At 36.7% G+C, this 14,389-nt stretch overlaps 1 protein-coding gene across 4 annotated transcripts in view; it reads left to right on the plus strand.

The window, feature by feature from the left end:
* The window catches only part of LOC144967936 (uncharacterized), a 29,061-nt gene that overhangs the window by 2,031 nt on the left and 12,641 nt on the right, over window positions 1–14,389 (plus strand). The window contains exons 1-4 of one of the 4 annotated variants that reach the window (XM_078905731.1): window positions 296–413; window positions 9,734–10,919; window positions 12,624–12,843; window positions 14,056–14,207. In XM_078905731.1, coding sequence (XP_078761857.1) covers window positions 9,753–10,919; window positions 12,624–12,843; window positions 14,056–14,207 — 1,539 coding nt within the window. In that variant the 5' untranslated portion in view covers window positions 296–413; window positions 9,734–9,752. Of the gene's footprint in view, window positions 1–295; window positions 414–7,871; window positions 8,007–9,708; window positions 10,920–12,623; window positions 12,844–14,055; window positions 14,208–14,389 lie in introns of those variants that run through there. The other 3 variants (XM_078905732.1, XM_078905728.1, XM_078905730.1) reach the window with 3 other exon arrangements.

Below are 14,389 nucleotides of genomic sequence, written 5' to 3' on the forward strand. Positions count from 1 at the left end.
TTGTGAGTCTCGAGATGTCTCAGTTTCAGTAGACCAAATTCCCTCTGACTCATCATTCTCAAAAAAACTTTGCAAGTTGCAAGGTTTTACTTTCATTTGACTAATTTAGATCATTTGAATCTGCAACTCATCTTAATGAATGAAAATGAGACGTAAATTTGGGCTCTACACTTTTAAACATCGATTGTTCTTGACCGCAGTTCAGATTCATCAGGATGGGCATGGTTGGTGGACTGGACGACGCGAAGTGCGAAGAAGCCCCCCCCCCCCCCCCCCCCCCCCTCCCATGATTTGCAATTGTATGTGCAATCTTGATATGGGATGCACGAATGTTTATGTTGAACTTGATATTCGCGCTTTGCCTTTTACAGTACAGGAGTGTGGAATTTAATTTTTAATTTTAAGTATCTAAGGTTAGTAAGTAGTGTAGAGAAGGCTAGGGCTAGATAGATCTGTAGTGTAGATGATGTCTATCCTTCCTATAACTATAATCTATTCTAGACACTAACACTTATTTATACTACTTATTATACTTATAGAGAGTTATTATTATATAGTAGTATACCCACACTGCCACTACTACACCACTACTACTAAAACTAAAACTATTGACATTTATTTTTTAAAAATTGATATGATATTGAACTTAACTTTTGAAAATGAAAATTCGTTATCCCCAGACACCTGTCTGGGAATAACCAAATTTCGTTATTCCCAGACAGATATTTGAAACTCCGCTCTTTTAAACAATTAGCCAATTAGCCACTTCTTTTTTTTTTTAATTCCGTCTTCTTTTTACAGAATGGTGCAAGGGATAAATGTCCCATCCATCCTTCCCCCACCTCTTTTTTTTTTAAACTCTCTCTCTCTCTCTCTCTCTCTCTCTCTCTCTCTCTCTCTCTCTCTCTCTCTCTCTCTCTCTCTCTCTCTCTCTCTCTCTTAGTTCCTTTCTAGTTTCTAGCAAATTGTCATATATTCGTCTCCACTTCGATCTCAAAAAGTGTCTAAAAATAAAAAGGATAAATAATTTAAAAGCAAACAAACAGAAATATTCAGAGAGCGACCAAATGGTCATATAAAGGAGAAAAATACAAACAATAGTTTTTTAAAAAAATAAAAACAATTTTAAGAAATTCAGAAACAGAACAAAAAGTCAAACAAAAAGGAGAAAAGAATAGACTCGCACAAAAAAAAAAAAAAAGGTGGGGGGAGGATGGATGGGACATTTATCCCTTGCAACGTTCTGTAAAAAGAACAACTGATTTAATGTTGGTTAATTTTATGTTTTTATAGATATTTTATTAACTTTCCTTATTTCTATGTGCATTCGGAAACATTCCATATTCTGGAATGTGGATAATTGTTTAAAAGAACGGAGTTTCAAATATGTGTCTGGGGATAACGAAATTTGGTTATCCCCAGACAGGTGTCTGTGGGATAATCACAGCGTTAACTTTTACTGTTACTTTATTTTTACCTATTCTCATCCTAGGTGAAAATAGAGAAAGTGGCTCCTTCTTGCTATGCTATACTATCTCACCCCTGTATTAACCAACAGGTAGAGTTAGCCTAGTGCTGCCCCTTCTCGATATTATCACCCGATCATCATCTCTCATGAAATGCAGTGGTACTGGAGTAAGGAGGGTGGAACATTAACATTCATGTCATGTACAGTAGAATTACTTTAAACCAAAATTTTGAGGACCTTCTAAATCATTTCAGTATAAAGACATTTTGGTTTAAAGCAAGTTCCCGTTTTGTGATGTTTTTCAAGGGTGGTACTATTTAATCGTATCATGTAATGTAATGGGAAATTTATATAGCGCCATTATCCATTTACCATGATAATGAAGAAACTAGCACAATTTATTCAACTCTTAAGTTTTAAGGTATTTTTTGGTTTGGCTTCTTTCGGTTTAAAGTAATTTTACTGTATTTAGAATATAGAATTTAGACTGGATGGGCTTGAGATATTGTGATCATGTTGGAAATCTGTATACGGGAGTGGATATATCATCATTCCACAGTGACTAAAAACTCGAACTTTTAGTTTGAGCCAGCCCTCCACCAGTGGGAGGGTAATTAATCAAGTTGTGACAGGTCGATGACTCATCATGCTACCAGCATCGGCATTTTCGCTACCTGTATTTTTTCTCTCCGATTCTGCATTTTATTGATATTTTCAAATAATCGTTGCTCAATAATCCGTTGACGTAACTTTTTCTTATTCATATATTCTTGTTCTTCATAATGTAAAGAATATTGTCATACCATTTGTATGGCTATGAACCGAATGGTTTTACAACGCCACTCTCCATGAGTTGTACTATAATTCAATGCAAGATCATAACTATAATTGGTAAGAAACATGTGAATAAATAGCATAAGTCACCGTACAGGCAAATAATTTTGGGATAATCAGAAGCAGAAGAGAATGAGGAAAAAGTGTATGTAAGTTTTATGGCCTGTTCAGACCTGGCAGTCCTGTGAGAGGTCTTGATATTGTGGTAACTCCTTATCAAATCCACCAGTATCCTGTCCACAAATTAGCCAGTCACAGTGATGACTGGAAGGTACGTGTTAGTGTGTGTCTTATAAAACTGATATCCAATCATTCCTTATGAATAAGATTCACTTGATGACATATTTCATTAATTAATAATATAAATTCTATGGTCTGTCACGTTCCCGATCACATTGTCAGTAATAAATTTACTAAGAAATATTTCTATCACTCTCTCTTCTATTTTCACACATCACAAATAACAAAGTTTCATGTCTAATCACAATGCATGCAACACCATTATGAAAACAAATAAACAAGTTTAACAATAGTTTCTCATCTATTTTCAACACCAACCAGAAAGGAGAGATATCATTCTAATATTTAGGATTATTATTCGGGGCCTTTATGAAGTACTGACGTCTGGTTCAACTTGAAGCAATGATGTTTCCATTGTGAAACACAATTTTGCTTTTTCACTTCGAAGTCCTCCTGCTCTTTTTTCAATCTTCCCTATGCTAGAATGGAGCAGTTGACCACCTTGCTCGCCATGGAATCCTAAACCTATCTTATATCGCTTCAACCAGTAAATGTAGTGCATTTCCAATATATGTAATTTGGGGTAATTGAGTGAGGGAATGCTTCTCTGTAATTCTGCAAATACCTTGCGACGGCTTCCTCTGCTCTTTTAATTTCTTCTGATGACATGGGATTTGAATGGGATACTAATTTATGTACATCGCTGTAGCTGTCATTTAAAGTATTATATTTGATCTCAAGTTGAATTATTTTCGTGATTAGGGTGTCTCTTTGGGTGTTTGTACTAACTGCATGTATAACTGTCTTTGTAAGGTGTCTGTAGATTACTTTCTTTATGTATTTGTGGCAGTGATTGGCAATGAAGTGGCCACCTTGAAATGCTTGTCTGACAATTTTATTCTGATCTAAAACATGTTGTATTGCTTTTCTAACTGGTCCGATGATACTTTATTTACATTCTTTCATGTCATGCAATTTTTTCTTTATCTTTTTAAATTGCTTCTCCCACCTCCTCTTTTCAAACATCTTTTGCCACAAAGTCTACATAGATTATTTAGTTTTGTTATATGAGTTTCAAGAGAATGTTCCATCCTTGTCTGAAGTACAAAAAAATTATTTCAGTACCACAAATAAAATTAATATAAAAAAATAAAATCACTCAACCAAAAATAATAATGTTATTTCACACAACGGATTGCCCAGATTTTAAATAATCATAACTTTTTTATTTTGTGTGAATTAAGCGTACTTCTTGGACATACTAATTGCAAATTTATTGAATTATTTTAGGGTGTAAGAAAATATGACCCTCATGGTGACAAAACATGTTTTTAAAATATTTTAATCAATGATATACGGTGGACAGAACAATTTCACTCACTAATTTGAAATATTCTTATCTGCTTTATAATCCAATTGGCACTTCACAAAAATATATATAATTACGACAGAAATTTAAAATATTAAAAAAAAATAAGAAGAAATTGTGTGTGACACATAGGTTTCCAGTATTAAATGATGTAAGGAGTGCATTTCTTATGAATTTTTTGACAATATCACCCTTGTTTTCGGACCTCGCTTACCTCCCCTTGTTTCAACTGACGAAGGTGCAGGTAATTAATCACTTGTGACAGGTGAAGTTCCCTGTTATCAGTGATTTGCCTGTGATCAGGGGAGTGGAATGGGCGACAGGGGAAGATGCACAGTGGGTGGCACGGGGGATACAGCAAGATCAAAGCAAAAACTAAAGAGTCAAAAATTAAGTTATTAATTCAGAAAAGTGAGTGGAGCAGGCACTTATGTTGGTAACAACAAGACATGAAGTGAATAGAAAAGTGCCAGAAGACAACAGAGAATAAAAAATTCTTCGCGGCGGTGGTGGGGTTTGAACCTGCGACCTTATTGGTACGACAACTCCGCCTGGCAGGTGAGAGCGTGGCTCTACCGTGCGAGCTATCCACGAACACATTAAATATTCGTTTCAAACTCAAAGTCATTACTAGATCCCTCTCTCACCCACTTCTTGAGACCGCCGATTCGTTCGTACACCACCATCGCGAACAATTTTGACCAGCAGTTAAGCTTAATAGCCAATATTCTCAACACAAACATATAACATAGAAACGATTGAGACATTGAGTATGCTCCGGCGTATGGGGTGAATTATTAATTCAGAAAAGTGAGTGGAGCAGGCACTTATGTTGGTAACAACAAGACATGAAGTGAATAGAAAAGTGCCAGAAGACAACAGAGAATAAAAAATTCTTCGCGGCTCCACTCACTTTTCTGAATTAATAATTCACCCCATACGCCGGAGCATACTCAATGTCTCAATCGTTTCTATGTTATATGTTTGTGTTGAGAATTTTGGCTATTAAGCTTAACTGCTGGTCAAAATTGTTCGCGATGGTGGTGTACGAACGAATCGGCGGTCTCAAGAAGTGGGTGAGAGAGGGATCTAGTAATGACTTTGAGTTTGAAACGAATATTTAATGTGTTCGTGGATAGCTCGCACGGTAGAGCCACGCTCTCACCTGCCAGGCGGAGTTGTCGTACCAATAAGGTCGCAGGTTCAAACCCCACCACCGCCGCGAAGAATTTTTTATTCTCTGTTGTCTTCTGGCACTTTTCTATTCACTTCATGTCTTGTTGTTACCAACATAAGTGCCTGCTCCACTCACTTTTCTGAATTAATAATTCACCCCATACGCCGGAGCATACTCAATGTCTCAATCGTTTCTATGTTATATGTTTGTGTTGAGAATATTGGCTATTAAGCTTAACTGCTGGTCAAAATTGTTCGCGATGGTGGTGTACGAACGAATCGGCGGTCTCAAGAAGTGGGTGAGAGAGGGATCTAGTAATGACTTTGAGTTTGAAACGAATATTTAATGTGTTCGTGGATAGCTCGCACGGTAGAGCCACGCTCTCACCTGCCAGGCGGAGTTGTCGTACCAATAAGGTCGCAGGTTCAAACCCCACCACCGCCGCGAAGAATTTTTTATTCTCTGTTGTCTTCTGGCACTTTTCTATTCACTTCATGTCTTGTTGTTACCAACATAAGTGCCTGCTCCACTCACTTTTCTGAATTAATAATTCACCCCATACGCCGGAGCATACTCAATGTCTCAATCGTTTCTATGTTATATGTTTGTGTTGAGAATATTGGCTATTAAGCTTAACTGCTGGTCAAAATTGTTCGCGATGGTGGTGTACGAACGAATCGGCGGTCTCAAGAAGTGGGTGAGAGAGGGATCTAGTAATGACTTTGAGTTTGAAACGAATATTTAATGTGTTCGTGGATAGCTCGCACGGTAGAGCCACGCTCTCACCTGCCAGGCGGAGTTGTCGTACCAATAAGGTCGCAGGTTCAAACCCCACCACCGCCGCGAAGAATTTTTTATTCTCTGTTGTCTTCTGGCACTTTTCTATTCACTTCATGTCTTGTTGTTACCAACATAAGTGCCTGCTCCACTCACTTTTCTGAATTAATAATTCACCCCATACGCCGGAGCATACTCAATGTCTCAATCGTTTCTATGTTATATGTTTGTGTTGAGAATATTGGCTATTAAGCTTAACTGCTGGTCAAAATTGTTCGCGATGGTGGTGTACGAACGAATCGGCGGTCTCAAGAAGTGGGTGAGAGAGGGATCTAGTAATGACTTTGAGTTTGAAACGAATATTTAATGTGTTCGTGGATAGCTCGCACGGTAGAGCCACGCTCTCACCTGCCAGGCGGAGTTGTCGTACCAATAAGGTCGCAGGTTCAAACCCCACCACCGCCGCGAAGAATTTTTTATTCTCTGTTGTCTTCTGGCACTTTTCTATTCACTTCATGTCTTGTTGTTACCAAAAATTAAGTTAGTTTTATTCGCCGTGATTCTCTCTCTCTCTCTCTCTCTCTCTCTCTCTCTCTCTCTCTCTCTCTCTCTCTCTCTCTCTCTCTCTCTCTCTCTCTCTCTCTCTCTCTCCTCTCTCTCTCTCTCTCTCTCTCTCTCTCTCTCTCTCTCTCTCTCTCTCTCTCTCTCTCTCTCTCTCTCTCTCTCTCTCTCTCTCTCTCTCTCTCTCTCTCTCTCTCTCTCTCTCTCTCTCTTCTCTCTCTCTCTCCTCTCTCTCTCTCTCTTCTCTCTCTCTCTCTCTCTCTCTCTCTCTCCCCTCTCTCTCTCTCTCTCTCTCTCTCTCTCTCTCTCTCTCTCTCTCTCTCTCTCTCTCTCTCTCTCTCTCTCTCTCTCTCTCTCTCTCTCTCTCTCTCTCTCTCTCTCTCTCTCTCTCTCTCTCTCTCTTCTCTCTCTCTCTCTCTCTCCTCTCTCTCTCTCTCTCTCTCTCTCTCTCTCCTCTCTCTCTCTCTCTCTCTCCTCTCTCTCTTTTCTCTCTCTCATAGTGTCACATAAGGTAGAGTATGTTGGTCTTCTGAAGTGTTTTAAGAATAAAGCGACAATATTTAAGTTGATTTCATCTTAAGAACTACCCCTAATCAAGCTGACACGCCTGCTGATCGGGCCTATTTTTTTTTTTACGTCACGGGAGAGGTATGGGTGTTTTCTATTAACAATAATGGGAAATTCCTTTGATAAAAATGAATGAAACTTGGCATACAATTAGAAAAGAGGTCAATCTATCCTCATACCAGCGAACCAGTTTGTCCCATTTTTAGAACCGGTAGAAATCACCCACTTTTTTCGCGACTGTTTTCTTTATTTCGAAAACTATTTAGAGATACAACTTGTACGGTGGCAGGTTTATTCATTAACATGTGTGTTCTCTATAGTTTCCAAATTTTAGACATTTAGCTATAAGTACTTTTTGCCACCATGACAAGCTACGCCATCACAAGACATTTTTGGTTGGCATGACGAGCCCATGAATGCAAGGGGGTGATAGAATACCAAAGACATTGCCTGGATGTTGTAATTAAGTAAAAACATTTTAAAAAAATTGAATACACAATAAATAAATATATATATTTTGGTCTTCCACTATTCATTTTGCACTAACATTAAAAATATTTTACAGAAAATAGGAATTGTCTAATATATTATCCTATACTACCCTTTCACAGTTGAGTGAAATGGGCTCGCCCAATTTCTAAGAATTGGACTTTTCCTTTTATGGGCATATTATTATTTTGTGTTGACTTAGCTGTCTCAATAGTAGTAGTAGTGGTGGTATTAGTATTAGCAGTGTCCATAGTTGTAGCGTTTGCTAATAATAATAATGATAAGTAGTAATTGAGTCTTAATTTTTTTTCACCATGAGTTCTCTGGTTCATGATTTGAAATTCTAACTTAACTGTAACAGCGGTCTGATCTCTGCATTGTACCCAAAAAGTACTTTGAGGCCTTGAGCAATTCACCTCGCTTACGTTCACTTTGGGGCTCTGAACTGCTTTTGAATGGACACTAAAGACATATTTAATGTCCATAACATCCTTCCATCTCAGAGCAATCAGATCTAAACAGAGGTCAGTGCTTCTTGAATCTGATGAAGAAATTTCTCATCAACCTATTATTCTCTTTTTTCATATTTTAGACTGTTGAATACATACCACAATTTCTGTCTATGGTATCAGGAGATAAGGGTGGGGTTAAAATTTTGGACATTGCCTTGGTCTCTAATGAACATATTTAGCTCCATCCCTCTTCTATCTTATTAGATCACAATATTTTCATTAACATCCTACCATTTTTGGCCTGGCATAAAAAGTAAAAAGACAATTAAAGGGGTTGTTATTATCTCACCAAAATAAAAACCGAACTACATATATTTTGAATGTCTTCATTGTGAAAAGAGTTTAATATTTTAATGCTATAATACATTCTGAATGAGGATAGTATTGATTTGTAAATTTGTAAATTGAATTAGACCCTTTAAACTGACATTTTACCCGCTGTTTTCACTCACGTCTTCTATGCTAAGTAGAAATTTTGGCAACTTATCAAACATCAGAATTTCACAGACAAAGACATACATTGTGTGTTCTGTGTTTGCATGTGATTGAGAGTTTGATCAGGCAGTTATGAGTCTGTGTGTTTGTCCCTGTGTGTGGTGTGTTTGTTGAAAGGGATTAAAGAAAAAAAAATGAACACATATCTCTGTAGCTGTCAAGGGATTGTGCATATCATTTCTTGTGCAGTCTTTTTGTTGACTTTCTTGATTTGTATATCATTTTTCATTTCTCAATGAGACGAACACACTGATGTACCTCACATAATTCATAAGTATTTAAAACATAAATTATGTTATTTTTTACTCTTGAGTCCTCTCATGGTCCAGTCCACATGGCTTTTGGTGTTGCATAACCAATTCACCACCTTCGGCCAATGGTGCTCTTTGATGTTACACAACATACACTGCTTTCATGCAAGGTCTGCCTGTCCATATATTAAGGGATGATAGCGAGCGATCGTTGATTGGACATAAGTTTTGTAGAGGCGATGCGATATCCACCTAACCGTTGCCGTTATTGTACAGAGCTTTTATTAGGTGTCTCTATAAAGTGTTAATATCATATAAGCTCCACCTTCTTTCTATTCTGGCATAGAGATGAGGACGCAGAAAGCTTTTCAGATGTCATTATAAAAAGTGGGCAGAGTTAAAGCTTCTAAACAATCCCAATTGTCGTAAGCTTCTAAACAATCCCAATTGTCGTCATAACCCCGTTTTTGTCTTCAAATGCAACCTCTATATTTTCCTTGCAAGTCTCTATATGCTAACCATTGTCTCTCTCTCTCTCTCTCTCTCTCTCTCTCTCTCTCTCTCTCTCTCTCTCTCTCTCTCTCTCTCTCTCTCTCTCTCTCTCTTTCTTTCTCTCTTTCTCTCTCTCTCTCTCTCTCTCTCTCTCTCTCTCTCTCTCTCTCTCTCTCTCTCTCTCTCTCTCTCCTTTTCCCCATCATCTCTGACCCCTTCAACGAAGTCCACTGACAGTTGTTACTTTTGTCTTCTCAATACCAATATTCCTTCTGGTTTTGAAGATAGGCTGTCTAATACTAATACCAATACTAATATTGTATTGCGCAAAGTGATGGCATGAGCTTTCATTGTGCAGAGGTTCATTGCCAAAAAGTATATTTGTGATATTTTAAAGTTTATTGTAGTTTTAGTGTAAACAATTGGCAGTAACAGGCTTCAATTCTATTTCCTGTCTTATATATTTTCTCTAACAGAGAATCTCTTTGAATCTCTCTCCAGCTGAGGAATAATTGACACAATGAAAGATTTAAAGGCTCCCCTCCTGGTTGCAGTACCAGCAGCCATTACCATTCTTGGTATCATCTGGTTCTTGCGGAAAATGTCTGGAGACGATAAGGATGGAAAGAAGGGTAAGAGATCACAGAAGGCATCGCCTCCTGAAAAGATATCTATGGAAAAGGAAGGCACTGAAAGACCAACAAGTCCCAACAACATGAAGATAGAAGGAATTACACTAACTCAACGTAAGATCCCAGAAACTGGTGACAAAAATGCAGGACAAACAGCAACTTTTAGGAATCATGATTCTCTGACTGAGTGTGAGAGAGAGAAGGTTAGAGAAATAGTAGATGCTGCCATTGGAGCAGGTTTGAAAGAAGCACGAGGTGAAGTGTTAAAAGCTACAAGTGTTGCAGAAAAACCTGTGGAAGTTCATGAAGAAATGATTGTTGAATCTGTGGAGTCTGTGCAATGCAGCATGAATAATAACACTCAAGAAGTCCAAAGCTATGATAAAATCCCAATTGGAAAAGAAGTTGGCAACAAGTCTTTGAATCATGGAAATTATATAGATAACAGAGCTATATCCGAATTTTTCACAAGTGATCATCAAACCACACTGGACAAAGGAGAGTCCTCACCAGTCTCATCCAATGTGCCAAAACATCACTCATCTTCCCCTGAGTCATTCTTATCATCTTCAGCCAATGTTGTTAGTGCTTCACCTTCTCCCCCTTTCCCTATGTCGTCATCCAGTCATGGAGATAATGATAATATTAGTCAGTCATCTAGTAACACTGTGCCATCAAAATCCATCTCCACAAAACAAGCAGATGACAAAATCATCTCTTCCCCCCTTCCAGCTGATCTCAGCGTCCCATCAATACCATCACCATCATCATTGCCTTCAACTCAGTCAACAGACATTTCTTCAAACGACAGTGTTCTCGATGACAGTAGTAGTTTAGTTTCAGACATTAAACCTCAAAATATATTAGTCTCTTCACATGATAATTTGTCTAGTTCATCTTCGGAGCCTTCTGAAAGTACTCCTTCAACAAGTGTGTTAGTGGATGCTTCACAGCTTGGGCATGATATGTCCAGAGAACAAGTTGTAGGAAAGACAGAGGAATCATCATCATCATCTCATAATTCTACATCTCCTGTCTGTGATAACAACAGTGTGGTGAGTAAATTATTGTGATCGTCTCCTCCTTCGTATAAACTATTCACCTTTATCAGACTATGCTACTGTCGATTTGTATATTTAAACAAAACGTCTTATGATACTTTGCTGATAGTGAAAGTAGAAACGATCCTTATTAAATTAAAGGTCTCATTACTGTTGTTTTTAGAGAATCAGTTTCATCTCAAGTTTAGAGTGTTTGTGTTTAAAAATAATATTAATAATAATAATGTACTTTATTCATCCAAAAGGAAATCTCTTATTTAAAATCTTTGGGAAATATTTTTGTTGCTTAATTTTTTTAAAATTAAAGATTTAAATAACACAGTGCAGAACAACTAAGTGAGCAATTATTATTCAATTTTTATTTATAATAATGTAGATTTCATCTCATAGATTTTTACTGTCTTTTTTGGGGGGACAGGAGTAATTTCTGAAGTTTTCCAAATATTGGGGATAGAAGAACTCGACAAAGACATATTAAAAATACAAGTATATAAATTAATAAATATAACAATTTTTTGCACAAGTTTTCAAAAGTTTACCTTTTATATTTCCTTTCTCTCTGTCTAGAAAACTTATACTTTGTCTCAGACTTACTAAATTCATCCTTGCACTCGTCATTCATGCACCTATCAGGGATTTTTTAGTCTGTTCAATTTCATATACATTATTGGTAGAATCAAACCGGGTGTAAAGTTATTCAGTTCATTTATATTGATATTGTCAGGTACATTAGATTTGCTGTCATTGTATTGATAATGACTTTCATGCCTTTCCAAGTTGTTTTAATGTTGCCTGATGGGGAAACTTTTCTCTACTTATGTCTTATAACATTCTATACATTGAAGATTGAATAATTTCTTCTCGGATTTCTCTTTGTTTCGTTTTGAGTTCATCTTTGGTACCATTTATTTATAAATTATATATATACTTTTTCTCATTTATTAGGGTTTGAGTTCTTTTGTTGTCCATAGTTTGTTATTTGGGTTGCATTTAACTTCTCTCTCACACACCTTTTGCTCACTAAACTTGACATACTCAAGACACACAATCATTAAGTTCGTTCTCACCCTCTCTTCAATGGCTGTTTTTGGTAAATCATTTAAATACAATTGTCGCACTGGCAAAAGCACTTTTTTGTTTGTTTCTTTCTTTTTTTCTTTCTTTCTTTCTTTCTTTCTTTTTTTTTTTGCTTGTGGTACCAAAAAAAATCTCCCCCAAGTGATAGGAATAATGAGGAGAGATATTGTGTGCAATCTTCAAGATTCTTGAAACTATTTGTCTATATTCAAGCTACTGTCATCATGTTTGTAACAATTTTAAAACTCAGGACTCAGATCTGCTAGCTAAAATGCCAGTATATCATATCCCTTTGAATATTTTCTTTCAGAATTCAACTTTTATTATTGTTTATATTTAATTTTTGTTGAAAAATGGATGCATGAGACAGAAGGTTTAAAAAAATAATTTTGTATTTATATTTTGTTGTTTTTGTATGAATAAGATTGATTACAGGCAGTCACTGATATCATGAGAACCACACAGGTAGCTCTTACTGTATAAAATGGAAATTTAGTTCCTTATGGCCAGCTGGTAACTATAAGACACAATGGGAAGTGCATTTCATTAACCTTTAACCATTGCAATCCGATTTTATCAAATTATTTCTTTTATTTAAAAAAAGCTATTTTCATTTCACAGGGCTCCAGTGACAGCGGTAGAGGGGGCAGTGAGCACGATGTAATATGCCAGGGCACCGACTCTCTTATCCATTTTGACTTCAACATGCCGTCCGAGCTGTGTGGTCGTCTGATTGGCAAGAAGGGCTACAACATAAACCAACTGAAGGCTAAGAGTGGGGCCAATGTATCCTTGACCCACAATCCTCTGTCTGCAGAATTCCAGATCTGTCAGGTTGTTGGTGAGTTGATGATATTGTCCAGACCTACCAATTCTCATGAGGGGCCATTCCATGTCAAGTGGACCAATTTTTCTGAAATTGGGAACCACACCCCTTTTGATATTCCTCAAACGTGGCTCAATTGAAGATACTTATGAGGCATAAAGAAAACCAAATTTTCAGTTCAGAATATGGATATTCGAATTTTTAATATTTTTGTTGAGTTATGCCCCTTTGTAACTTAAGATTGAGATACTTAGGTTCTTTGCCGGTGATTTTTACCATGAAGCACCTCAAAATACAAGGAAAGCTTCCATATGCTTATAGAAATAGTGTATCTGCACAATGTATCAAATTTTGAAAAAAATCCCAGCCGACATCTTTGACCGTTTTGAGCCTTGAAGCTGACTAAAATTAACGATTTTTGTGAACATTGCATTACGGTATGCGTTATTGTTTGAAAAATTATAGTACCAGACCCATAAAGTTGCACAGGATTACCAAATTTGAGAGAGTTAGCTTGATTAATAAAAAAGTTATAGCCTCTCAAAAGTTGATCCACGAGCAAATCTGATTTTGACGCGTTTTGAGACAAAATTTCAAAAAATTGTAAAAAATTCAAATATCCATATTCTGAACTGAAAATTTGTTTTTTTCATGTTTCATAAGTATCTTAAATTGAACCAAGTTTGTGGAAAATCAAAAGGGGTGTGGTTCTCACCCTTGGTCCACTTGAAGTGGATTGGCCCATGAATACAAATGAAAAATCCTGGTTTATTTTTTGATTTTCCTGATTTAATTTATTTTTTTTTAAAAATCTATTTCAACTTTACTGTATTACTTGTATTATCATTGTTTGGAACGCTTTACCACGGAGCAATCTTTGTCTATTTTTAGAAGTTCACTTAAAACATCGATTTTAGTAGATGATATGAGATAGCCATCTGCTTTATAGCCATCTGCTTTTATGTGTGTGTGTGTGTGAGAGAGAGAGAGCGGGCATGTTTCAGCCGAAGTTATTTGTAATTTAAACGCTTAGAGTTTGATGTCTCAGCATTATATAAATTTTCAACATTATTATTATTATTACTATTATTATCATTATACATATTATTATTATTATTATTATCACTATCACTATTGTATTGTCAGTCATCGTCAATCTACAGGATGACCAGTAAATAAGAATTGTGATATTTTCACAGTAATCTACAGCCAGTTTCACATTTTCAGGCTTGCAGGCAGAGGTAGATGAGGCCCTGCGTATAATCCGACACAAGTTCCCTCTGGAGGACCATCCCCGTCTGACCATGACTCCAATAGCATTGAACGTGCCCAAGTCAATGGAACCGGCACCACCTGTGATTGTGCCGGATAATATGCAGGTATCAATACCATTGAGAACTCTTAGTCTCTTTTGTATAGCATGTCTACCACTTGTACATTTTTTGTTTTATTCAAAATCCGGTGATCTGTTTCTAAGTTAGAACTTCACGTCAGTATCTTAAAATTAAAATAAATACAATTCCCTTTATTCATCCTATAGGGGAAATTTGTCTCTAGGGTC

This window comes from Berghia stephanieae, chromosome 3 (assembly GCF_034508935.2).
Source record: "Berghia stephanieae isolate SIO BIC M18660-M18661 chromosome 3, UCSD_Bste_1.3, whole genome shotgun sequence".
Taxonomy (NCBI): Eukaryota; Metazoa; Mollusca; class Gastropoda; order Nudibranchia; family Aeolidiidae; genus Berghia; species Berghia stephanieae.